Below are 26765 nucleotides of genomic sequence, written 5' to 3'. Positions count from 1 at the left end.
GTCTCCTTCTCTGGAGATGTTCAGGACCTGCCTGGATGCCGACCTGTGCAACCAGGTGTAGGGAACCTGCTTTGGCAGGGGGGTTGGACTCGATGATGTCTGGAGGTCCCTTCCAACCCCTACAGTTCTGTGATTCTGTGATTCTAGAGCTTTTAGGGACTGTTTTGATGGAGATCATAAGCAGTTCTTGCTTCCCATTCTTTCTAGAGGAAACAGTATTGTTGAGGAACAATATGCTGTTTCTGAATGTAAGCCAAGTTGTCCAGGAAAAATGCGTGGCAGAATTATTTTGCAGAAACACCGTCAAAAAATGAACTTCTCAGCTTTGATTTCCAGAATCTTTACAGGTCCTTCAGATTTTGTTAAGTATAAGCTGTCTGCCCATGGATCATTTCCACATGTGCTCAGTCCCCTTGCTTTATGACAAGCACACCTACAGCAAGGCCTAGTAGATAGAGGAGCTATCTCTGAAAACATGCCTCTCCTGAGTACAGCAGCAAAACTACTCTTCCCCCTGTTTCTGTGTTAGTCTCACAACAACACACAAAGTCATGACCATGTTACATTTTATTACTGTAAAAAACTTCACATTTTGTAATAAAATATATAACAAGAAATTGTCACCTTTAAGTAAACGGACCATTTCATGTAAAAACACAGCTGTGAACTGTAGGCTTGATCTTAAGTCTTGTCACCCAAGGTTCATTACCAGCTAGTGAGCAAACATCTGAGCAATCTCACACCCCATTAGCAATAATCTCAGCTATGCCTAATTCCCTTCATTTGTACATCATGCAAAAATCTTCTTCTAAATTGCTTTACAGCCGACAATTAATACTTTATCAATTACAGTGCTATCCGTGCTCTTGCTCTGGCTACCAGAAATCCCAGTGGCAGATATGCTGCTCAGTCTTGCCTGAGTTGCATTAAAGTAACATCTTGGGGACTCTAGTTACAGTACTGTAACACACAGAGGATGAATTACTGTTTGCTATAGAGGCTATTAAACAGACTTCACACATTATGATTGGTGGCAAATAGCTAAAATAACCTATATATATAAAGCTAAAAACATACTTCAATCAGAAACACTGATAGATTCACAGAAGCACAGACGGCTTTGAGTTTAAAACATGATTAAGATTTCACCCCACATTGTGAAGAAAAATTGGGAAATGGTCCTAGCAGTCAACATTTCTATAAGAAATACCAAAGTCACCTTTAATTGCATTGCAATAGGTAGTGATGAAGGTGACATTTTGTGTTTTTTAATTCCTTGCATCTTGTTGCCCAGAGATAACAAAAAGGAGGGACATATTATGCATATCTCGGTCATTTTATACCATGTGTTGCAATGTGGTTAGTGAACCTTCATATATTACATGTCAAAATCTTTGTCATTAGTATCTCCATCAACTACTGAATGTAAGTAAGTGAGGGGAAAAACATAATTTATACTTGATTGAATGCAGCAGCAATATAAGATAAGACAGGGAATTAAAGGAACAAAATGATTTCCAGGTGAAAAAGCAGGGAGAATTTTAACATTCTGGAACATAAATCTTTGAATTAGACTTGTTATGTCTGTCTACTTCTGCAGATATGAAGAAGTAGAGTCCATTTATCGTTGAGTTATGCTGTCAGTTCTTGCAGTTCTGTATTCACGTTCTTCCATTTCATAAACTGCTTTCTCCTTTTCTTAAAAGCCTCAGGTAAAACCAGTGCCTGCATAAAACACAGTTTACTGTGCAGGGGAAGCACAGTAGACCTGGTATTGTAAGGTATATGAAGTCTACATGTTAAAAATTGAGCATTCTCTAGTATCTTTCAGATGCTGTGATTCTGCAGCACCAGCAGACTTTTTTTTTTTCTTGCTAGAAGTGTAATTTTTAAGCTAGTAATGTCTAAGACTTTTCTAGAAAGTTTAAAGTAGGGTGTGCTACTCTAAGACTTGCTTAATGTTGAATGGATTTTCTTTCCATTACTCCAACATGGACACATCACTAGTGCAGTTATTCACTGGTATCGTGAAAGAAAAATATTCCTGGAAGAAAGAAAGAAATTGTAGCTTTCTCAGCAATTGCTTAATGATCGCGTAATTTTTCTCAAATGACACAATACTAGGAAGATCAAGAAGTCATCTCCAGTGATATATGCACTAAAGAGAAGCCGAATATTAGAAATCCTATTGCACTACTCCAGCGAGTTTGTATATCCACACCTCTCTCTCCTTTTGTAGTGAGCATTATGATGAAGTATAAGTGTAATTTTTATTTTCCCGATGCTATCTTTCTCCAATTGCGCTGCAGAGCAGAGATACCATGTCCAGAAAAGGAATCTCATTTCTGAATGCATCTTCAAAGTGTCACTGCACTCACAGATCGCCGATGGCTTCCACAGTTAAAATTCTTAGCTTTTCCTTTAGTTAGTTTGCCACTGTCCTGTACAGGAGATGCTATCCCACTGGATACTAGGGGGTAACAGCCAGAGAGAGGTCCCGAGGAAGAGTCTGTAGCAGTAGATTCTTCCTCTGCCCACCTGTTAAAGAAATAGTATCCTTCCTCAAGTGCCCATTTCTGGAGAGGATTCACCTCAGAGGCCAAAAGGCCCTGACTTCCTGCATCCACCGGAGGTACAGATGCTGCTACTGGATGTAAAAATGGTGAAAAACAAAAGTGGCTGTTGCGTTGGTCAAGATCCTCATTGGGTGCTGGTGACGCTACAGGTGCATCAGAAGTAGTTTGTTTTCTTGACCTCAGTTTCTGGATCTCACAATCCCGTTGCCCTTTAGGAAGTTTATCTAACTGTTGAGCTTTCAGAAGCAGTGATGCTCCAAAGGTTCCTCGAAGAGCAAAAATAAAGTACCTAATGAAAGAGGAAGAGAATGGATTGTCTTAGCAGTGGGCTCCTCCCATAGTCTGCATTGTATAACACAAATCCTGTTGCTAATTTTCCAATGCCCTTCAGGCCTCTGATAGACATCTTATACTTGGTAGTTGAAAGAGGGCTTCTGGATATTAATGCAATTGTACACTTATCTTCACCTGTATGGAGTCAACTGCAAGCATATGAATACTAAAAACATGATAATAGAACCATTTGGTCACTGAATAGTGCAAGAATGATACACAGAAGCTCGCTAAGAGATTCAGTATTTGTGGAGCTTTTGTACACTACAAAAACAGGCTAAAGAAAGAACCTTAAATTGATAGGAAACATAAAACCAGAAATTTAACATCAGCTGGTGCATTTGCTCAGGAAGCAGTAAAAACACTGTGTCCTACTTGCCAATGCAGGACAGAGAACTTGTATTGCTGTATATTATGTGCAGTGAGAGTACACACACCTCTGCACATCATGACAGTCTTATCTGAAAAACAAAGCCTCTCTCAAAACAACATTTCTAGTAGGGTTTGACCTTTACATACATGACCTTTATACAGATTTTACAGCAAACATCAGAGCTCTTTGAAATTGCATTAATGAAGGTGTCACTCTTGCATCTGGCTGCTAAATATATACGTAAATAAGCGTACAACGTTAAAAATGCCAGCAAATCAGACTGAGTACAGAAAGGGCTCTTAAAGCAACGGACTCTCATTCCTCTCTCATAGATAGGAAATACACAAAAATACATAGAATAATAGAATTGAGTTGGAAGCAATCTTTAAAGGACATCCAGTCCAACTTCCCTGCAATGAGCAGGGACACCTATGGCTCAACTAAGTGCTCAGAGCCCCTCCAGCCTGACCTTGTGGGTCTGCAGAGACCACCAGCTTTCTGGGCAACCTGTGCCAGTGCCTCTCTGCCCTTATTGTAAAGAAGGAACTTCTTCCTTGTATCAAGTCTGTATTAGCCATGCCCATGGCCAGGCTCATACCCTTTCAGAGCTGTGCAGTTGCTAGTTACAGCTGGGCAGCTAAGAGAACAACTATAGAGAACCCAACCCCACAAGAAATGGATCGCATTTTGCTCTGCCCTTGCTCTCAAGCTGTTCTCCGTGTCTTCTGTGTAAGTTGATGGCAGACTGGGTAGAAGGACATCCCACCAACAGACTCTGCTTGCTGCTGCCCTTCTCACAGCCCTGCAGTGTAAGATATAGTGCAATATGCTGACACAGCCAAGTTGTAGCAGAACCCGGGGGCTGGATTCTATGAACTGAGGACCCTACAGAAAATAATCTTAGGTATCTACATGATGGAACAGCAATTTTCCAACTCCGAAGAAAACAAGATATAAATCTTTAGGCTCAGTATTCTGCTGAGGAACTAACACTCCTAACCTTGCTGAATTCTCAATATGGATTCTTAAATTCTTAACAGTGCATTTGATGCAGACCTGAGCAGAAAGCCCAGGATCAAAAATGACACTGTGAATGTGGTCTTATAGGAAGACAAAAATCACACAGGAAAAGAAAGTCTGGAAAATGACGCTCTGCCTAGAAGACATAAGACCTCACTGAACTATGTGTTGTTTATCCTGACCTTAAGTTATATAACATAACACAAAATCACAATGGCTGGGGAAATAAAATTAATTTGAAGAGAAATATGATTTTTCTTCAGAGAGCTTCTTTAAGACAAAGTTAGTATTCAAATTTTAATTCTTCATAGCATTAAAAACAAGTGCTAAAAATGTTTTCTTGATTCTTCCAATTCCAGCATACTGAGCTACTTCATGACAATTAGTACAAGAACAATACTAGCAAGTCAGTCAAACAGATCCATTACTTCAATTGTCTAAGCAGAAATAAAATTTTTAAATTTTAAATTTAAGTTTTAAATTTAAATTTTAGATGTGAAAAGTGGTGCAGCTCAGACAAAACATACCTTAAAGAATGATTAAGGTATTAAGCATTAAAAATAGTAAAGTTACCATATACATATATGGGAGCAGGTTTTCAAGCCAGCTTTTCCCTGGAAACTATCAAAACAATTAATCTTCCTCCAAATATCATTTAAATTCAATTGCAGTTATCACTACCTACCTGACTAGTCACAGAATAAAACTAAGACTCTGCATTGGATGTAGAAAAGCATTTGATATGGAAACTTGGCTTACTGATGCACTATAATGTACAGAAGCAACAGAATATGCTCTGTAACTTTCAAAGCATATAGGAACATTTCAAAGACTTGTTTTCTAGCCTTCATCTGCTCTACTACATTGTGTTTTTCATAATGAACAATTATATAAAGGATTTGTACCAGTAAGCTTTGAAGCACCCAGAAAGGAAGGTTTTTCTGATGGGAAAATGAAGGCAGTAAGTTACTTATCTAGGGTTATAAGACTGAATAAATTAATGATTCGTGAACCAGAAAGTTGAACCCAAGTTTCTGACTTCCAGACCAGCAGCCTATCTCTGCACAACACCTGTGCCTCACATATCTCCTATTCATAGGCATTCTTATTGTTATTTCACTCAAACGCCTACAAATTCACAAAATGAAAACTGAGAAGAGTGCTTTGCTCAAACCTTGGCAAGAGTGCGATGGTTGGAGTGATGAGACACACTAAATAGAAACTGGGCTCTGAAAGCTGTTTCTCCATTATCCAGTAGGAGTCGGTGGGAGGGTTGCAGGCCATGCACACAGCATTGTAGATCAGAGAGAAGACGAAGTAAATTACCACACTCCCAATTATCGTGATCCAGTGGAACAGTGTCTGTAAGAATAAAATGACCATAAAATGACCATAATACATTTGAGACACTGACTCTTAGTACAAGACAGTACACAAAAAAAAAAGACTAGAAAGCAGGTACCCAACAGATCCATCCTCTTGAAGAGTGCAGGCCAAATGCCTGGAAATTAACTTATGGGACAATAGTGACAACTGTTACAGTTCTTGAAGTAATGTGTTTTGCTCATGTTACTGAAATATGTAAAAGTGGTGTACTGTCCAGTCCAAAAGCAAAGCAGAAGTGCCTTTTGTTTCTACACTTACAAAGCTATTACCCTGAGGCTAATAATAAATTCTGACATATTGTGAAGTCTCACTGCATATGTTATTTTCTTTTTGTGACACAGAATCAATGTAAAAGACTCTGAAAGAAAACTCTTTGTCTATACAAAATATTATTTAGAAAATAAAAATGTCATGTGAATAGGACAGGCCAAACACGTACCCATGTTTTCATTTCTAGAGCCTGATGCAAGAGGATGGTCAGGAGGGAAACAGTATTGATGGGGTTTCCAAAGGAAAACACATCGATGTCGGAATCCTTGTATGCCTAGAAAACAGGTAAGTAGATTGTGTTGAACCTTGACTTTTTAGAAGATAGTTTTTCTTTTTTTTTTTCTTTCTTTTCTATTTTTCACAGAAGATTGGAGACTGAGGATATGAATGACCCTTGTACTTACCAAATAGGGGACAAAGAAGCAAACGAGGCTTTGATAGAAGGCATCCAACATTGTAATAATAAAAGTCGACAGCTTGTATATCTGTAGGAGTTTACAGACAACAGTCATTATGATGGTACACACATTTCTGATCTGTCCTGCAGACATATTTGTTTTTCTTCTGCTCAGCTACTCATTATAGCTAACTGGTCTCTCTTCATGAGCAAATGCCTCTTGAACAGGTGATTTAGAGCTAAGACTTATCCCTGAACAGACATTTTCTCTTTGTTAACTAGACAGTAAGATTACTGGGAAGATTAGCCAGTCAGCTAGGGGTTGTAAAGTGGAATACAATCTCTGCTTCCATCCTTCCCCACAGGATCCCATTCCTCAAATTCTTTTTAAAAACAGCTCTTCCTGTACGGTTGGATGAAGTTAATTTGTTTTAAGGATCCTTCCCTTGATGCATGTATTTTGCACCATCTTAATTTGACTGCAAGATGTATTTAAACTTATCTAGAGACCGGTGGCGTCACAAACATTCTGGGAGTGACAGAAGGAAAGGTCCTACTGTTTCAAGGCAGACAACGTCAAATCAGAAATAATGACCTCTTCATAATGACATGTGAGGTTCAAGAACTCTTAAGAAGGAAAGTCCTACAAAAATCACCACATTCTGCACACCCTTGACTAGATTTTTCAAAACATTACTAAACATGGTGTGAACCCCAGTCAGTGATAAAAAATACAGTCCATGATAAGGAAAGCAACTACTATAAGAAGGAATGATAGGAAGAGTTCCTAATTATCCTGCAATTTTGTGATCTAAAACAAAGAACACATCAAATTTTGCCCATTTTCATTTTTATAATTTTAAATTGAAAATATTAAGACAATTTTGGAATATATTTTACTGTATATACAAACTCCCACACATGCACATATATAAATATATGCATTGTCACAATATACAGAGATCAGGCCAGTTTTCTAAATCTGACAGACAATATGAGGAAAAAACTTAATATAATCTTACATGTATATTTTCTGAGCATTACCATTTCTGACAGTTTAAAGTAAAAGTAGTAAATAAATGGAACACCTTTGGATTGGGACAACCTTTACACCTAACTCTGACATAAACCTTTATATATTTAACAGGTCTGTTTCAGAATGCAAGAGTAGAAAATAAAAGTCTAGCTGTTCATTGATTTAAACATTTACATTTCCTTTCAGTGTGCTGCAGTCTTTTAAAGACAATTTTTTTCTGTACGTTGAGACTGTTTAAAACACTAAATCTCAGCAGAGTTTAATCAGGAACCAGCCAAACTATTTCAAGCTACATTTGTTATATTTCTCTTTTTAATCACTCGTTCTTTTTTTGTCATTTGGATTTTTTTTTCTATATATGGTGTGTTTATATACAATACACACACACATATTTGCTTTTCTTCACATCAGAAACAACAAATACAGGTCTGATTCACTAGTATATCACTTTATTTATTATAATGCAGCAAACTGGTACCAAATCAGATTGCTCAATACGTTTAATGGCAGAATAAATCTTTTCATTTACATCTTCCAACCATGAACAAGTAACCAACTTACTCCCAAGATGGAACTTCAGTTGTATATTCCCTAGGAGCTCTTCCGATAGTTACAATTAACCCTTCTTTTTGTGGATATCAGTAAAACAGAATATATAAATAGATAATTTGGTTCCAGTTGAGTCTGAAACTCTTCCCTCCCTTTCCACAAAACCAAAAACACAGTTGTCTTCTGGCTTACCAAGCAGTTATTCAGGAATCAAGACATACCTCTGAATTCTGCCCATTCTTGTATAACTCAGGCAAGCTCAGTAGTGTTTCTGCAGAAACATCTCTATCCAGAACTCCAAAGACCAGAGGGGGCAACGAGGTGAAGAAAAGATTGAAAAAAATCATCTGCCAATAATCTATCATTGTGTTGCCTGAGAAACCGCAGAAGAACTGGTACCAGAAGAGCAGGTTGACGTAGCTCTGTTGGAGAAGAAAGTACAAACCCAATGCTCTGTTACAGGCTGAACTGTTGCTCTTCGTATGTGCAAAAGCACATCCCTTCATGCTGATGTGCTTTCTCTTTGGGTTGTGAAGGCAGTGGAGATACACATTTCCTGTGGCTTCTCCTTTATGCTCTTCTCCCCCTCCCACCTCATTATTCCCTACTATGAAAGCTCATGTGGACCCTTTAGTTTGCAATGCACAGGTAGTTTACACCTTCCATAGTCCCATCAAAGAAGCTTATGCAGCACATTGGTTGTTAACAGTTTCCAAAGAATACTTTATTTTAGTTAAAGGTGCTTTCAGTAGACATCTCTGTGTGTTGTTCCATAAAGCAGTATATCTCAAGGGACTGCTTCACACTGACCCACTGTGATACAGCTTTATAAAAGCTGTTAGGTTTCTTAAAAAAAAAATCAGAGAATAATTAAACAAATTGTTCACAGCTATGAATGCCAGACTTTAAAATCCTTTTACAGGCTTGCTGTCAGTATGGAATCAAAGGCCTCCTGCTCCCTAATGGTACCAAGGAGATAATAGAACAGCAGCATCCTGGTCTGGAGAGCTATTTCATGTTGCAATTTCTTTTGAACTGAGAAAGGGTGCCCAGTTAGGAAAAAGAAAATTTTCCATTTCCATTACAAGTGTTAACACTGCCAGGACATAATCCTTATTCAAAATTATATATTAAAAAAAAATAAAATATGGATGCTTTGAATTCTTAGTAAATAGTCTCTCATGCTCAGAGAGTACATTTTGTGTCAGATAGAGTTGTTTGCACAGTCTTGCAGAAACTGTACTGCTGTCAGTTTTATCCACTTTACATTATTCTTCAATGCGCCATTAATTTGCATATACATTAAATTTTTAATAAAAATGCCAGATATGACTGCATCATTGCTTGCAAGTGGTTCCTATCAAATTAAATGCAAAAAAATCAGGTTTCACAGGCAATCGTTTTTTAGTGCAGAGTCATCTTCTGTATTCCAGCACTAATAATCTGCTGCTCCTTATGCAAATTTTATTTTGAAACTCATGGGTATTATTAATAAAGTTTCTTGAACTGCTATATAGAATTACAAAACCTTGAGTTCCTTTTTCCCCATGGAATAATGCTATTTCAATAGATATTTAGATTCCATATTTTTCTCTATTCTTTATGCAGTACATTACTAAGATGGAAATAGCAAACCCTAAACTTCTGCAAAGTTGAGAGGCAGAGATTGCAGCTTCATAAAAAAAAAAAAAAAAAAAAGAGAGAGCAATGTCCTCAAAAAACAAAACACTCCTTTAATTAGCGATTGCTAGGATGAAAGCTTCCAGAATTTTAATCATCTTACCACATTTTTGTAGAAAAAGTAAATCACCATCTTTGCCAAGCGAGCATAACACCAATGTCCATGGACGAGAAGCAGTTTTTTGAGATGCTTGAATCGGGATATTGCAAAGTCACTAGCCATCACAGCCTTCATTAAAGAGAACAGAAGTTACTTTACAATCTATCTTTTTCACCCATCCAGCGAGATGGATTCTGTATATGGACTTCGAAACAATTTTCTACTATTGCACATTGTAATAAAAATAATTGAGAAATTTCTTTATCTGCAGAACTCTCCATCTGATGAGAAGAAGGAAAGGGGATATGTGGCAAAGAATCTGAGGCAGAAAACACTGAAAATCAGCAAAATCTGAAAATGTTATTAGCAGAGTCTGTTCACAGACCAGATGCTAACCTAAAAGTGGACAGGCATCTGTTAATTTTCCAGGCTTATAAGCAAATACTTATTTCTCCATGAATGCTAATTGTTGGCTGAAACTCTCTTTTTTATCTGGACTCACAATTATGGACTGCATATTCTTTTATGACAGAAATAATGCCAGCCTGTGGTACTCAGAATACAGGGCTGCTATAAAACTTATTAATGAGCAAAAACCTATTTGACAAAAGAGAAGAGGAAGTAAACTGAACAGATACCTGCATGCCTTCTTGGCCAGATATTCCAATTCCAACATCAGCTGCTTGAATCATACTTACATCATTTGCACCATCACCTAGAAAAGGAAGACAGAAGTGAACAGTAAAGGCACAAGAAAGGGTGCTTAACATGACTATGCTAGAGCTAAAAGAACAAACAAACAACAACAACAAAAAAATAACCACATCTGTGCTGTTAAATGTAGGCTATTATGCTGTACCATGCATCTTCACTAGGGTAACAGACGGCATCAAGCAATTGTGACCTTTAGGTTCTGATCTTGGTTGGAACATCCTCCTCAGCCTAGCACTAGCTTGGCTGGTGGCATGGACACCCAGACACCATCTACATCTGCACTATTTTGTACATTTCTGCTTGGTGAACTCCATATGCTCAACCACATGCTTTGCAGCACCCTATTTCACTGAACTTTTTGAATTATATGACAAATTTTATTCCAATTGACAATGTAACAAGCCTATTTCAGGAGTTATTCTGCTCTTTTCAACTTTCAGCAATATGTTGAATACATAACCAAATTTCCATGGAAAGAAACAGCAATGATTGCCTGCAATGTGGAGACTGTGAATTAGGTTACCTGGTAAAGTAAATGAAATGAAGTGGAAGGCTGAAATTTTGTATTTTGAAATCTGAGGCAAAGCAAGAAATTTAATATATACCAGGCTCTTCCTTTTCTGATGCGCCTTGTTGGTCCACAGAGATGTACTTTTTAGTTTTAAGTCATAAAAATCAATTCTGCAAGGATTTTAGCAGGATCTCTTACCAACAGTGAGCAGGAAACTCAACACATTTCACATTATTTGAAGGTAAAAAGCAAAGGAGTCGGTGTTTAATGCTACTCTGGGAATAATGCTATTTTCACCAGCTGGGAAAATCTGACAGGAGAAGGCCTTTGTGAAAACAGAAAACAGTAACTATTTCTGACTGCTTTGCTTCCCTAGGTGAGTGGATTCCATGGGGAATGTGTACATATGTTTGCACTGCTGTGCTTGAAAGGGACTACTGGGAGTTATGGTACATGGAGTGCTTTCATCTTGTTCAAACGGGGGTTGTACTGAAAGCTAAAGGAGGACTTCCATATGCTTATTGGTCAGGAAAGACTATTCAGTACTTGTTTTCCACTGTGTCTATCCAAGGGGAATTAGAAGTAGCTCATGCAATGTACACATTCCACACGTTTTCATAACACAGAGAAAGAACCCACTTCCCTCTTTCTGCTGTAAGATTCCAAAGAGTGGTACCTATGGACAGGGTCATCACTTTGAGCTGCCTCCGCACCAGCTTGACCACAATGCTCTTCTGCAGCGGGGTGGAACGGCAGCACAGCACCGAGCGGCAGAGCCGCGCCAGCTCCAAGAACCGCTCCTCCAGACCTCCCTGCAGGATGATGTCCAGTGTCCTTCCATCGATCACCAGCCCAAATTCAGGGCTGGGTGTCTCAGAGGCTGGTAAAGATGTTGGGATAAAGCCAAAAAGTTTCCTCCGTGGTTTTTCAACCTCATAGTTCTTCCTCACTTCTTCCAAGGTTAAATTCAAGAGCGATTCGCAAGTTTCCTGTAAGAAAACAGAAGTGTTGCTAGAAATAGTTATCTCCATCTCCCTCCACAGCACAGCACCTTACAAAGTGTGTGTTTGTATAATCGTGCCAGTGGGTTGGAGCCTATCAGATGAACACTGGGGAAAACTGACTGAGAAAGGCACTGATTCATCAGATTGGAGATTATTCCAGTGACGACATTAAATCCTTCAGTGAAAACACTGCACATCTTATCAGGTAGTTAACTACAAGAAGAAATTACTTCAAAACAGAAAATAAGCTCCCTTCAGGAGGACATATTTCTATTTGCAGTGCTGAGAGCTCAGAAAACAAAAAAAAATTTGTTAAAGGTGATTTTTTAAAACAAGCTCTGATGTGAATTATTTGAGATAGTCCAGCTCTTGCTTCTGTCCGAAATAAATGATGGCAGAGAAACAAGAGGTTCAGCTGTTCAAAATTAGTAACTTTGACAGTTTGGCCTTTTCTAGGTCACAAATCAGGTCTGAGTCAAAGGGACAGAAATAAAGCTTTGTATTACACAGTTCTGTACCTCAAATACAGGCTAAGCCTTTCCCTACTAGCAAATTTGCCTCATTTTGGATCAGAGCCCCTTTCCAAATACACACAGCCTGAGTGGATGTAGCATCCCATACCGATTGATGGGGGCACTTCTACCGCTCCCCTACAGATCTCCCAATTTGGTGCACCACTATCAAAAGACACCACAATGATCTAAAAGTGATTTTGCTGCCTGTTAGTGCTAAAAGGCCTCCTTCTGTGGCACAGTACCAAATACCTGAGGAGCTAATCACTCCTTTTCCTACCTTTTTGTCAGCTTTATTGAATGATGATTCAGTTCTGAAATGTTATTTTCACTTTGTGTTGCATAAGGTAGTTGTGTAGGATGTTTGCAAGATTTAAATTACACTTCAGTGGGAGGTTCTGGAATCAAATGTTCCTCTGACACCTAATAAAGAGCTACATCTAGCCTGCACACTGACATCTCAGAAAAATATTGAAGCGACATCATCCTTCTGTGAGCAAACCAAAAATTGTATGGGAAATTCCAGGATTGCTGGGGTTTTCATTTTTAAATGAATCCCTTCAAACTGCCTGCTTGTGTTGCGTCTTACTGGAAGATGGCTAATTTCCAGCATTTCAATAAGCTGCTGGGTTTAGGGCTGGAAAGTCTATCCTTTCCCACTGCCACTGTGGTTCCCCAACTGCTGCCCTTGCAATTGTCTCCCCTTGTTGTTGAGCCTCACATTTTCCTCAGTACTAGAAAAGATTGGGTAAAATTATCTGGCACAGCAGAAAAGACCGGATTTCTTGATGCAGTGCTCAAAATTGATTCAGACAGCAAAATGAAAAACAGGCAAAGATGCTAAAATATTTCAACCTCTTGAATTCAGAATCCTGCAGGGGAAGAACTTGGGCATGAACAAAGATGAACTTCTGGTAGTAGAAAATTACCCATAGGTATAAAGAAGCACTGTGGTATTTTCCACCTGAATCCACTTCAGCTATCATCTTCTATTAACCCCCATCAAACGCTTTGTACTTCAATGGGTATTTTGCTTAAGAGTTAACTTTATGAAAATTAATGGGCTTTTGTGAAAGGACCATTGCCTGTATCTTTGTTTTCCTCCACTGCAGCTATCAGGAAGCTTCCCAGAAATTGTACCCTTGGCTTCATTTTGAACCACATATATTCATGCAAGCACTTATATGCATGCAGCACACACCTGCCCCAGCCTGATGGCCCTGCTGGGTGCTGTAGCTGGGCACAAGTAACTGTTTCCTGGAGGTGGGGCGGTGCTGCTTGCAGCATCCCTCCTCTGACAGAAACCATCTTCTAATTTCCATCCTAAATATATTCATTCTGCCTTCCGTTAAAGCAGATACGCGTATCAAATGAAATTACACATTGAAGCAAGGAATGCATTCCATGCCAAATTCCATATCATCTTTGTGTGTTTCCCTATTTCCGTGACATTAAAAGGGAGAGACATTTGCATAGGATTTTATTCCTTTTTGGAGAGCTACAAGCTGCAGACAAAAGAAGCTAGAAAGTAGGCCATCTAACTGTTCTATACAATTGCCTATCATAAGAAAAACAGTCAGTATTTTAAAATTATTTAATTATCCTCATAATAGCTTTATGGAAAAAATCAAAGTTGGATTAGGAATCTATCTTCCGTAGGGAAAAAAATGGAGGAAAGCATGACAAATGATTTGTCTAGCCCAGAAAGAAGCCCTGCCTTCTCCCTTTGACCTTCTACCTACAAAAAAGCTTTTCTCACAACAGCTCTTATTGCTGCTGAGTGTGGCTCACAAGAGTATGCTGCACGAAGAGAACAAAGCAGCACTATGCTGCCCCTCACAGCACATGGGTGGATAATAGAGCATTAACAACGAAATAAGGATGAGGACAGCACAGATGGCCTTTTGGACATTAAAAATGGAAAAGACTGGCTTCTCCTTTGCAATTGGTTCTGGCTAAGCTGCAATGCTTGAACTTGCCCATACCTAAGTCTGCCTCTCAAAGCCATCTGCCTTGCCAGGATGCCCAGAGCAATGAGATGTGAAGCTGTGCACTGTAGTGGACATTCCACTTGCTGAAAGCGATGGTTTCCCTGGTATCCTACTAATGTTGCTCCAAAATCTGCAAAAGCAAGAGCTGTTTTTCTAAAGTATTTAATCCTCACTGTCCTTAATGGCATCTACCTCTGTTGAAAGTTTCTCTATTTCTCTTCTCTGTCCAGGTGGTTTTAGGAGTAGCCATAGATCGTACTACTGATTGTTCTCTGTATTTTCATGAGCCACAAGAGCTGTCAGTAATGCCTTTCAAATGATTACTTCCATTCTGGAGCATGCTTGCCTTTCCCACCATCTGACCTTCTCGCTGCCCATGGAAATTCAGGGAATATCTGTGTGTATCTACAACTAAGCTTGCCATGATGGAGTGTCAATAAAGTCACCGCTTCTTCAACCTCTTCACAAGAACTATATTTAAGTATGTGAGAAGGTGAAATGTTGCTTACTCAAAAAGACACTTTTATTTGCCAATATATTTCTGCTTCAGCCTAATCCTGTTTGGGAACATGCAACTAGAAAGTTCTGAATTTCATTAAATCTATACCTGCTTTTTCTTTTTTTTTCTCCAGACTGACTCATGCAAGTACTTTCCAAAAGCCCAACTTCCTACAGATATCACCTGGATTTATAATACCACTGCAGCTGAAATTCCCATTGTAATGTGAAAAGATAACTATCAATTCTATTAAAGAATCAGACACTGCATTTATCAGAACTGCATGTATAAGGAATCACAACTCCATATTATTCTCTTCATAAAGCTCGCTGGAGAGGTCATTTTTAGAAAAGATAGATTTTATTTGGGAAACTCATTTTATTTTAAGTGAACTAAATTATATACAACTGTCTTGTGTTCCAGCTCATCCTGTTACACGCAGTCTAGAGAGTATATGGCCTAATGCAGTTTCATTGACTTAGCTGCGTTTTCTTGTGGTGATTGCAGCTTAAAGCAGAACAGTGTCAAACTGCAAGCTGTGAAGAAATGGAGCGACAGCACTCTCTATTTCTCTGCACTCACCTTATTTTCTGTGTTAATAGTGAAGACAGTGTCCCTTTGGTCCAGGAGCTTACAGGAATATGCAATGTTAACTGCTGTTTCCTGTTTGTCTCCTGTCAGCACCCAGATCTGTATCCCAGCTTCTCGAAGCGCTGCGATAGTGTCAGGCACTCCATCTTGTAGCCGATCTTCAATCCCTGTTGCTCCTGGGCAAACAGGAGAAGAAGACGTGAACTGATTTTCTTTCATTTGGAAAGCATCTTGCTTTCTTTTTCTTAAAGAAAAATGATTCAGTTATTATCCTGAGCTTATAAAGAGTTGAATCAATGTATTGTCCAGCAAATAAGCACACAGGCACAAAATCTGCATTTGGATTAAGACCTAAATCTGTCATCAATCAAATTCTGGCTCTTCATTTTAGTTGATGCTAGAACAATACATTTCATTTCTTCTTAATAAACCAAAATGACAATGTACTGGCAGAGGAATTACACCATATGCATTTTTAAAGTACTGCATCAAGCCCCATATAATCAACCAGGAAAGATGAACTTTGGCTATTTAAATGAATGTTATCTTGTTGCCAAGTTAGAGGCTCCACTCATCAAAGGGAAAAGCAAAGATACAGGATGTTTTCTTTTTTAAAATGTGCAAACTTAAAAACAGATGCCACACACTCATCCTGGACCCAAATCACCACCTGAATGTTAAAATACTCTTCTTCTTATCTCTTCCACTAGAGGTCAGTTTGGAGATGCTATAAACATGGTGTGTTACAGATACTGATTCAAGCTAAAATAACAGTTTTTGCGAAATGAAGTATGAATGCACACAGAGCCTTCAGAGTCGGCAAAGGTAACAGATTCTGACAAGACCTACATTACTTCTTATGTCATTCTGCTTATGGCATTTAATGCTGTTACTTTAATTTTTAAAATCATTGCAGAGATTATGAGAAGCCGTAATGCCACTAGTTTGCAATCATAGAAATTCAGAGGATAACAAAGTATGGGGAAAGACTGTATTCACAGAAAGATAAAAATGGGGTGGATCTGAAAACAGAAGTCTTAAAGACCAAAATATTTGGAAAAATGAAGAAAAAAAGCACTGAAATTCTCTGCAATTTAACAAAATAAGGTGAAAGTGAAAAAGATACTACAGATTTGGAAGATGCATAAGTACCAGAGAGGTAACTTTTAACATGAAATACGTTTACTATTTTACAAAATTCAGAAAGCAAACATGACAGTGAAATGATGGCAGGAATTTGCTAGCAAGAATGCCTTTGTGCAGTTACCATTTTTTATAATGCAGTTCTAGAATAGAAATTCCCTTGGAATTTGTGCTCAAAAATAAACTCGATATATACCATTTTATAGGTTTATCTGAGGACACAAATGCTATCAGGTTATGGGAACTTCATTATCTATCATGTCAGCAGAGCTGCAGTAACATCTGATGAACATGTTCTTTGCTTATGGCACATGAAAGTTTCAGTACACCTTTTCAAAGTTACTGCTACTCAAAATGCATAAGAACTTGTTTAAACACCATCACTGGATTGTGAACTCTTGCCCTGAGATTTTCAAACCTCAGAGGAAGCCTTTTTGATATAAACTAGTATAAGCTGTTGTCTGTCTGATTGCCAAGAATATCACAGAAGAGCAAGTGATACTTCATGCAATGACAATTCATATTTTTAGCTACCCAGCAAGGTGAGTTTGGTCTCCAGATGCTGTGCTGTCTCCATTAACAGCTCATCTCTGTTGTCAATTGCAGCTTCTGCCTCTTGACGAAAATTGGCCCATTTCTGAAAGTCATCCTCACTCAAGACCTGCATAATACAATTTAAGCAGAACTCATTTTAAATTTAAATAAGAGGAGAAGGATGCCGACACTCTGGATTGCAAGACTTAGCTCCTGGATTGTTATGGTACTCCGTTGCCTTCAAAACAGCACAAACTTTTTCAATTTTAGATTGCAGAAAGAGCAGCAATGAGTAGCAGTGCAGGAGCTAAGTATTAAAAACATGGTCTACAGAAATTGCTGTTCCCACAGCCCTCAGCTCAGAGTCTGGACTGGAGCACAGAGATTCTGAAGATCACTCCACATTTCTCGAGTGTTTGAATATGACCCATTTATTGCACAGACACCTTCTGTATCAGGCTAAAATGCACTGACCCAGGCTGAGAACAAGATTTTGGAAAGCTGAATGCCAAGAAAAACAGAAGGTTGGCTCTCTTATGGACTTTCTGTTTCTTTCCTGGAATCTGTTCTAGAAAAGGTCAGCTAGAGTTACCACAGGATAAACAGAAATGAATGCATTGAGGCTGATGAAGAATCCATTGTCTGCCTAAACTGGCCAAACACTGGAGAAAAAGAGGAGAAAAAGAATGCAGAACAATTAAAGAATGACATAAAATGTGCTCAATCAGTCTTGTTTTCCAAAGAACAAAGCATTATAACTACTGCATTTTTCTAATAAATCTAATGACATATACAGAAAACTGCAAACATTAGGGAATGCCTTCCTACCTTCTTAGCTATGCAAAGAGTTCGGAGGCCATCACGTGCATAGTAGTCCAAATGTTTCTGTGTTTTGTCTTTAATTCTTTTCATTCTCCTCTCTGCATTAGTATCAGCTGTGAAATACAAGGAAAATATTCCATATGTTAAGCACAGATCATTTCAGACTTAATCACCTAAGGGTGGACATTAGTGAAAACAGGACTTCGTAGTAACAGCAATTCCCTTTAAAGTGGCCATGGGTTGCATAAACCAAAAGCTTAGTAAGGTTCCTTGTTTCCTTTAAAACTACATTACTTGCTTTTTGTTTGTTTGTTTTTTAATGTTATAGCACTCTTGCTGACAAGCTAAAATACCATGGTCAGCTACTTATGACAGTATTATTGCAGAGTACACAGTCCACACGGGTTAGCATCGTCAGTGAATTTTAATTAGCCCATTCCATATTCTCAGCACTCCTCAGGTTAAATAAGTACCTCAGTTCTGATCTGCAAGGATAACACCACGGAGAGCTTGTTCTTTTTTTATACTCCTGATGCCTAGATATAATATTTCATGCAAAAAATGGTACTGCAGACTTCTTATGCCTCTGTGTAGGAGACACAACAGAAATAGCTCTTTGACTAATTACCTTTGCCAGGGTCTTCCAACAAGTCCATTATAACAGAGTCAGCTCCTTTTGTGTAGACAATGATCTCCTTGGTCAGAGGGTGTCTCACCACTACAGACATCCTTTTCCTTACTGAGTCAAATCCCAAAGTGTAGAGAATATCAAAAGTTAGAAGTGTGCCCTGTGGCAACCGTACTGTCACCTGTTCAGGAGTCCGGGACACTAAAGTAAAACTGTATGCTTGGGCAGCATAGACAAGTGCTGCCTCATCTGGGCTCTCAGCCTCATAGCAAAAGTCTGTTGGCAAAGTAGCACGAGTAACGGACTGAAAAACCTCATCCAAGGAAGCACTGCCAATGTCTGTGCTGCTCTTGTCCTGGAGCCCAGCGCCCCTACTGCTGTCACAGCAGCTGTCATCGTTGTCACAGCAATCCAGCGTGGCAAGATGCTCCTCTGTGTTCTTTGCACTGAAGCTAGCTCCTAGGTCTGAACTAGACTGAGAAGATGAAAAAGACTGGCTAAGGCTTACTAGTTTCAGCCGCTGAAATATCTGATGAATCTTCTCCAGGGTGATTCCTGAGGGTTTTATTGGTGGTGGGACTGTAACCTAGAAATTATGAGAAAATCTTGGTTTACCGTGGTCAAAAATAAACAAATATGAGCTACAAGATATTTTCCAAAAGCAAAACATATTTCTTTGCATCTAAGTGACATTAATAAAATAGAGCTGCAATGTTTTTTTTTTTTTTTTTTTTTTTTTTTTTTTTTTTTTTTTTCTATTTAACTGTGTTGGGGAAATCTGTAGAGGAGTCATTTGTGAAGTGACATCCAAATTTGATGGTGATTTGTCTCTCTGCCTCTGAAATAGAGATGGAATCAAGGCTCTTGTAATTCTGTTAACGGCCTGAGAGATAAGAGAAAACCCAGTACATTCAGCATATTTATTAGAGTAAATGTAATATTAAGGCTAAAAGGGAAAGTGCAGATAGCATGGTAGTCATAGCTATCCATCAAACATAAAGAGCCTTGTTGGGTAGGGATATATGTAGGCAATGAGATGGTACACACTACACAAAAGGTAAAAGAACTAGAGAAGAGTGCCCCAAATAACCATTGCTCAGGTTTCACTGAACACTACCCTATGTTGTTAAATGCAAGCATAATTAATTTCTCTTGAACGGTTAATCAAAGTTAGATTACCCTTTGTCTTGGCTCAGTAGTTGTGGAGACCACGACTGTATTGCAGATGGCAAGGGCAAGAAAAAAGTCAGTGAGAGCAGTGGCAGTTTTCATATGTATAAAAGGAGAGAGGTTTTCAGTCCGCAGTGCAGCTTCCCTCACTCTTCTCAGCAGCCTGCTATCTGGAGTCACATCCTTCTCCTGCAAGAGAAGTTACTTAAGGAGAATTATTTGCATTTACAGCTGTCACCAAGAAAGAGCTCTCAGCTCAGTATTTTTTTTGTTATCTCTTACTGAGTTCACACCTAGAATTATGTAAGGTAAATGCCTTTTTACTGAATGTCTAGGGGAAAGGATGGATTCTTAAAGGCTGAATAACTAATTAGATTATTAGGAGGAAATACTCCTTAAAATAGAAGGAAGTTTCAGAATTTTATTTCTTCTGAGATATATGCCAAGAATAGTCTATAATATGACCCCCAATTTTGAAAGTGCTGACTATTGAATTAAGGGGCATCCCAGATGGAAATGCATTTGGAATCTCCTATCACACTGGGGGAATGGTAATTTTACTCCAACAGAGAATACAGGTGGCTTATGGCTTGCTTACAATATAGCTTTGCTTCCTGAAAGAGAAGTTTGTCTAAAACTGTTTTTCCTAAGTTTTACAACAAATAAATGAATGCATGCATAACGCATTTGTTCTTGAAATGGTGTTGTAATTTTACCATCTTGTCTATAATCAAACCTAAATTCACAAGCCGAACTACTTAACAATGTCATTTATCTACAATTTAATCTGATGTAGGCTGTAGGAATGCTACTTTTAACAGAAATTTCATGTTAGCAGAGTGTGGTTTGGATTTAATTCAGGGCCATATTTAACTGGAGCTTCCCAAGTTAGAGACACCTTCCTGTGAGCCAAGACTTTTGTATGCGTTCTTTAAGGAACTGACAAAGTGATTTAGCTGCTTTCTAGTTCATCTCAGTTATTACCCCTCTTCTTCTTCAATCTGGCACAGTTTTCTCGAGTTCCCTAAATATGCAGCAGCAATCAATCAACCACCTTTATGGCTGTGTAGCGCTGAGCTGAATGGTACATTGTTAACTCCCGCTTGCAAACATGAATACCGGTTCTTAAATTGTCCTAATAATTGAAAATAAATCTATTGCTCATTTTGTTGAAGCACAGAACTCAGCTGAAATCCAAATATAAAGCAAGATAATGCACTTTCTTTGCTACAGGAAATTCTGGTTATGTGCTTTCATGCTTTTTCTTTTGTGTTTGGGAAAATATTTAAGTACAGATACATTCCCTCCACTAGAAAATTAATATGCATTGGGAAGAGCCTGCTTCTTAGATATCTGCTCAGGTCTCTTAGAATGAATCAGAAGCTGAAAAGTTACAATGGTCATTCTTCAGAAACCCTTTAACAGCATCATACTACAACACACAACAGGTAGTTGTCTGCTGCCTGCAGTGTGCCTGCTAGGTACAGCAGTGCCATGAGGCCTAAGTGGGTAATTCCTCTGAATAACACATATGTGCTGTCACAGCTCTCAAAACAGTCATGTTGGGGATTACATTCAATTCTAAATACTGATAATTACAAATCCTCTGTTTGCCCACCTATTCTTATCAATTCTTATAATATGCATGTGCAGCACCACAGTTAGAATGAACCTCAAGAACCACAAATTGGTACACAGGGATCTCAGCCTCTCCTAATCCCATCCAATTTTTTTTTTTTTTTTTTTTTTTTTTGCATCTGCACCCTCACCATCTGCCTCTAACTCATGCAAGAAATGGCAGTGTGGAAGTATGTATTCTATTTAAATTGAAACATTCTCAAAATTTATCTCTGGAAAAAAATGGAAAATTGTGAAGTCAATTGTGGTTTCAGGAACAGATTTAAAAAAAAAAAAACAACAAAACAATATGAAAGCCAGTCTTTACCAGAGAAGCCTCTCTTTATATTTACATCTAGTGAAAGCAGGGCTGACTTGAATTTCCCTGTCTTCCTGCATTCACCCTTATGAAATGTCAGCAGATAAAAGAATTCAGACAAACAAATCTGTTCATTGATTAGCCTGAACAAACGGAAAACCAAATGAACAAAACAGAAAATGAAACAGAGCAGCATCAGTGATGATGATCAATTAAATTTACCACACTTTCAATCATAGTAATCATGTTAGTAAAGTGCTGAAGTTGTAAAATGGCTAGTACCATTCAATTGTTAAGATTTCCCATTAGTTTGATAGCATTTCTTCTACTTGATGGCACTAAAACCTGATGGCAATAGGACAATTGAAATCTCCATGAAATGATTCTAATAGCAGGGCACTCTTTATTGGAACCATTAAATCTAGGAAGAAATGTGCTGTCAAGATCTAAATTCATAAAGACATGTAAAGGTAGAGACATGTAAATGCTAATGCATTGTTCTCTTCCAAATTTTATTATAATTTTGTATTTTTTTTTTACTCTTTTAATGTTCCCTGAAGTCTTTCTGTCAACCATAGCTCTATGGTTTATAGTACACTATTTTTCCCCCTGAGAAGTTGCAGCAGCCACAAAGAATCACATGAAGGAAGTAAATCAAGACTGTTTCTTTCCGAGGTATGGAAAGAAATGAGTAACGGGGCCAATGACATCTTGAAGCCTCTAAAGTGAGGTGATGTCCTCTGCTTTGGCTGAAGGCTGTCTCTTTAGAGATCCAGACAGGAAGGATAAATACCAGTTTACATTTTCACAAGAGATATGAAAGAACAGGTGAGTCTGTTCTTGTCCCAGTGGCACTAGACAGTTTATATACAGACTCGTCCTTCTCCCTCCAGAGTTCTCATAAATGTTTATGAAATGAATAAATCAGTCACTGCATTTGTTTCTCTCAGACTCTTTCAGAGCTTTCTGAAGTCTACACCATTCTTCTGTCCTTTACATTCCACATAAAACTTAAGACATACACAGACATTACGCATTTTTTTATGATATCAGTATAATACTACAGACATGACAACACTTCTCAACTACAGATTTTTGGAATAGCTTGAGTTTGGATACGAACAGATCTGTCCAGCTAAAAGGTTGGCCTCTATTTTTTATTTTTTTATTTGCTTCTAGAGATAGCGAGAGATACAGCTGCTAACAACAAATTAGGAATTTGCTTTTCTGTTGTCCAAGACCTTCCCACTGAGCAGACTGTGCCAGTGAATTTTACGGGGCTGTATCTGGACATGGGATTCATCTTATCTTATGAACTTCATAAACAGTATGCAATGAGGCTCCATAAACTGTCATGGATCACAAGTACTACAGACAGAAATATTGGGAAGGGAAAAAAAAAAGAAGGTAAGCCATAGGATTTAGATTCCACTAAATAACTGTGTTATATTTACTCCAGGAAAGACAAGCTATGCTGTTCAGTTATTCTTCCAGGATCTGCAGTCTCCAGTTTAATTAACTTTATCAAATGCCATGAAATACCCATCATCCTCATCTTGAGCTCAGAGATGCACTGAGATGAACAAGTTAATTGATAAGAGATTTTCAGATTTCAGCAAAACTTCAAAACTTGTCAAGCAGAGAACACTCTGACAAACAGGCAGGCTGAAATACATTGTGTAGCTGTAGAGCTTCCTAATTGCAGAGCGGTTCAGAATACCGAGACAAAGTTTCAGACACACTGATGTGCAGACACAATCAACTGCTGCTGTGCAAACGCACTTAAAATACTATGTGCAACCTGGTTATCACTGATCCACCTAAGGCTGATTAACAATAAGCAAATTTTGTGATTGCTGCATAGATAATCTTCCATTAAAAGTTGTTTGCATATACATTTTTAACATTAGTACATGATCATTCTTTGGCTGTCATAGCTATTTTCCAATTAAACTCTCTGCATTTTGCAGGATGTTATCACATCAAGAGCTCTCTTTTTTAAAAATGTTTTTCTTGGCAAGAGTTCTGATATGCAGGTGCTCACAGCAGATGCTGTGCTAACCCTTACCCAAAAACCACAGTGTTCTCTCAGCAGGGCAAAGTTCTTCAATTTTCCTGTTACCTGAGGCTACTAATTTCCATGAGAAGCTTTCAAATGGTTGGCACATTAACCCTTGGAAATTTGGCATGTGTTAAGAAAAAGCAAAAACAAATCATACAATCCCAGCTACTGGCCTTTGGACTTTGCATTTCAAAAAGAGCAAGGTTTTGCTTTTACTTGCATTTTGTTGATCTGAAGAATGTGAGCCTCATGATTTCATAGTGAGAACCTCATTTGACAACTGTTGACTACCACTGAATTCTTCATCGTTTGTAGTTAAACAGAAACATTAATCCATAAGGACTCTGCAAGCCTTAAGTTCAATAAACAGCAATATTTCACTCACGCATTTGAAAATGGATTTTTAATGAGAAACTTTGATCGAGATACTTTCAAACCCACAATACTGTCTGTATAACCAGAGGATCCAAGATGCTCCAGCTGTTCTTAGCAATGCACAAATGCATCAGAGGAGAGGAAACAAACAGAGACATAGAAAATGTTATGATTCCCATTTTACATTGAGGGAATTGGCTATGTATAAAAAAAAGACATTACTGTGCATCATCTGAAGGACATCAACACACAGCACAGTCTCTAAGCAATAGCTAAGTGTCTTCATTTTTATTGCATCTTCATATTTCTGACTGAGGTTAGCTGATGTTGCCAAATAGACTGACAGCAGCAGAGGCCAGTAATTCCCAGGACAGTAGCTTAACCTCTCTCTATAAAGCAAATGTTTGATACTAAAATAAACAAACAAAAACAAAACACAAAACCCACCTCAAAACAGTAACAGCAATGACAAAAAAAGACCAAAAACCCCCGCAGCCTCAAGCAAAACAACAATAGGCAGACAAACCAATCAACCAACCAGGGCAGTTTTAATCTGGAAGAAACTGAAGAGGCCTGGCAGAGGAAATATATCTGGCAAGGAATTCCTTTGTCACACTGACATATAAAGGAAAAAGACAAAGAGTGGTTCTCAATATTACTCAAGGACTGGGTTGGGAAATGTGAGAACAACTGACAGACCCACCATATTCCAAGAACAGGAGGAACACTGACTAATATCTACTTCTACATGACAGAGGAACTGAATGAGACAAGCAGGATCTTAAATTGAACTTAAAACTACATCAAACAATCCTTAGCTCTACCAGGTCTAGGATTTCTCCTGTCTCCCTATCAGCTCCCCATCAGAAAATGCCATAGAAAGGAGAATTCCTTAAAGACATGCCAACTCAGTCTTCTTGTACTCACAATGGTACTGCTGAATGCCACTTGAGATTGGTTGCTATCACGACGACCAAGTGATCTGCTCCTTGTATGCCCCTGGAAGTGAGCCCTGGCACTCTGGGACCTCCTTAAAGGTCTCACGGTCCTCTGATAAGTGGCTGGTTTTTCAGTATTCATTGGAGGAAGTGTGAACCGATGAAGTTTTGCGAAGTCCTCATCTTCTAAGTCCAACTCTTTGTGCATTTCCAGGCGCTTGGCTGTAAACAGAAAACAAAACCTCACCTCTTACACTGTTCTTGGCATGGCTCAGAAGAAATTCCTTGTTTAGTTAAAAAACCCTTGAAATAAACCAACCCAAAGCTAAAACAACCCCAAAGTCCTAACCAGAAAAACTTCATTATCCACTTCAGCTTCCGGCAACTTCCTCTCTGCAATGTTTGTTATTGCAAGAAAACAAAAATGCACTTCAAAGTGATCAGTCATTTTTAAGGAGGTTGCCTAATGCTAGGTCTATTTAACTGCACTTTGCAGTTGGCTGGAACTGGTTAATGAAATACAGTTTCACAAATTTGCTAATGCTCTCAGTCACAGAGCACAAACATCTTTCTGGCAGCTGCTTGCCAGCTTAATAAAATCCTTTGCACAACATAGGGAGAGAAAGTAGCAACCAAGGAGGGTCTGAGTCAAAAGTTCAGATTCAGTGCTGAATGCCAAGAGGCTTCAGATACAGCTTGCAGCTAGAGTTGACTCTAGGTGAAAATGAGCCCTCGTTCATATCACACTGTGGTAACTACTTCTGGATCCACTGAGCTGGATTACTAACTTATCTCAGTTTGTGAGTCTATGAAAGACTGGCTGGCACTTATTAAGAAATGAAGAATTAAATGTTCTCTTTACACACTCAAGTGCAGTGCAGGAAACCAAAACAACTTCCCAATCTAACCTCCATATCATTTAAAACTTTCAGGAGTCTCCGTTAAGGGAAGTCCCTCACCAAAAGGATACAAAACCACTGACCCAGTCAGAAGGCTCAGGAGGCTGAAGTATTAATATTTAAATTATTGAGATTTAGTAGCTGAGAGAAAAAAGCAAGTGTAGGAGTTTCCCTTACCATTTTCCTGATGTGAAAACTCATGTCCATCCACAGTACAGCGTCGGAATACCATTTTGTTTTCTGTTAGTGTCCCAGTTTTGTCTGAGAAAATATATTGGATTTGCCCAAGATCTTCAGTAATATTTAGGGCTCGGCACTGTATGGGCAAATCTGCTTCTTCATCATATAGGTCAATGTCATTGTGAATTAAAAAGACTTGGCCCAACTTGACTAACTCAATGGACACATAAAGAGAAATGGGGATCAAAACCTGAAAGAGATTAAAATCTCCGTGAGAACCAACCCGAAAGATGAGTCTTCCAGAGAATGCTCTTACAAAAACACATTTTCTAGACCAAGGTAAATGCTGCTCTTACCCTCCTGAAACTCAGAAATGATACACTAGCACAAATTACCTCTTGGTGTAAACCCGTTTAACAAGCACTGCCTTTATATGCAACGCTTCCTATCCAATAACTTCCCCACCGTGAAATAATTCTGAATTCATAAGATGCACAGATATTCTGTTTCAGTAATGAAGAATAAGCCCCTAAGGA

The 26765-nt window shown here is 38.5% G+C and overlaps 1 protein-coding gene across 2 annotated transcripts in view; it reads right to left on the bottom strand.

Annotated features, from left to right (window-relative positions):
* Window positions 1-627: 627 nt before the first annotated feature.
* The window catches only part of ATP10B (ATPase phospholipid transporting 10B (putative)), a 62601-nt gene continuing 36463 nt past the window's right edge, over window positions 628-26765 (bottom strand). For both annotated transcript variants that reach the window (XM_048960925.1, XM_048960924.1), the window contains 15 exons: window positions 26227-26479; window positions 25140-25372; window positions 19849-20028; window positions 18670-19255; window positions 18048-18154; window positions 17220-17346; window positions 15534-15718; window positions 11622-11934; window positions 10359-10435; window positions 9724-9849; window positions 8162-8362; window positions 6363-6443; window positions 6128-6232; window positions 5477-5664; window positions 628-2865 (listed from right to left, as the gene is read on the bottom strand). In XM_048960925.1, coding sequence (XP_048816882.1) covers window positions 2358-2865; window positions 5477-5664; window positions 6128-6232; window positions 6363-6443; window positions 8162-8362; window positions 9724-9849; window positions 10359-10435; window positions 11622-11934; window positions 15534-15718; window positions 17220-17346; window positions 18048-18154; window positions 18670-19255; window positions 19849-20028; window positions 25140-25372; window positions 26227-26479 — 3270 coding nt within the window. In that variant the 3' untranslated portion in view covers window positions 628-2357. The remainder of the gene's footprint in view (window positions 2866-5476; window positions 5665-6127; window positions 6233-6362; window positions 6444-8161; window positions 8363-9723; window positions 9850-10358; window positions 10436-11621; window positions 11935-15533; window positions 15719-17219; window positions 17347-18047; window positions 18155-18669; window positions 19256-19848; window positions 20029-25139; window positions 25373-26226; window positions 26480-26765) is intronic.

The sequence above is a fragment of the Lagopus muta genome, chromosome 14 (assembly GCF_023343835.1).
Source record: "Lagopus muta isolate bLagMut1 chromosome 14, bLagMut1 primary, whole genome shotgun sequence".
NCBI classification, from domain to species: Eukaryota; Metazoa; Chordata; class Aves; order Galliformes; family Phasianidae; genus Lagopus; species Lagopus muta.
This window is presented reverse-complemented; position numbering and strand designations above follow the sequence as displayed.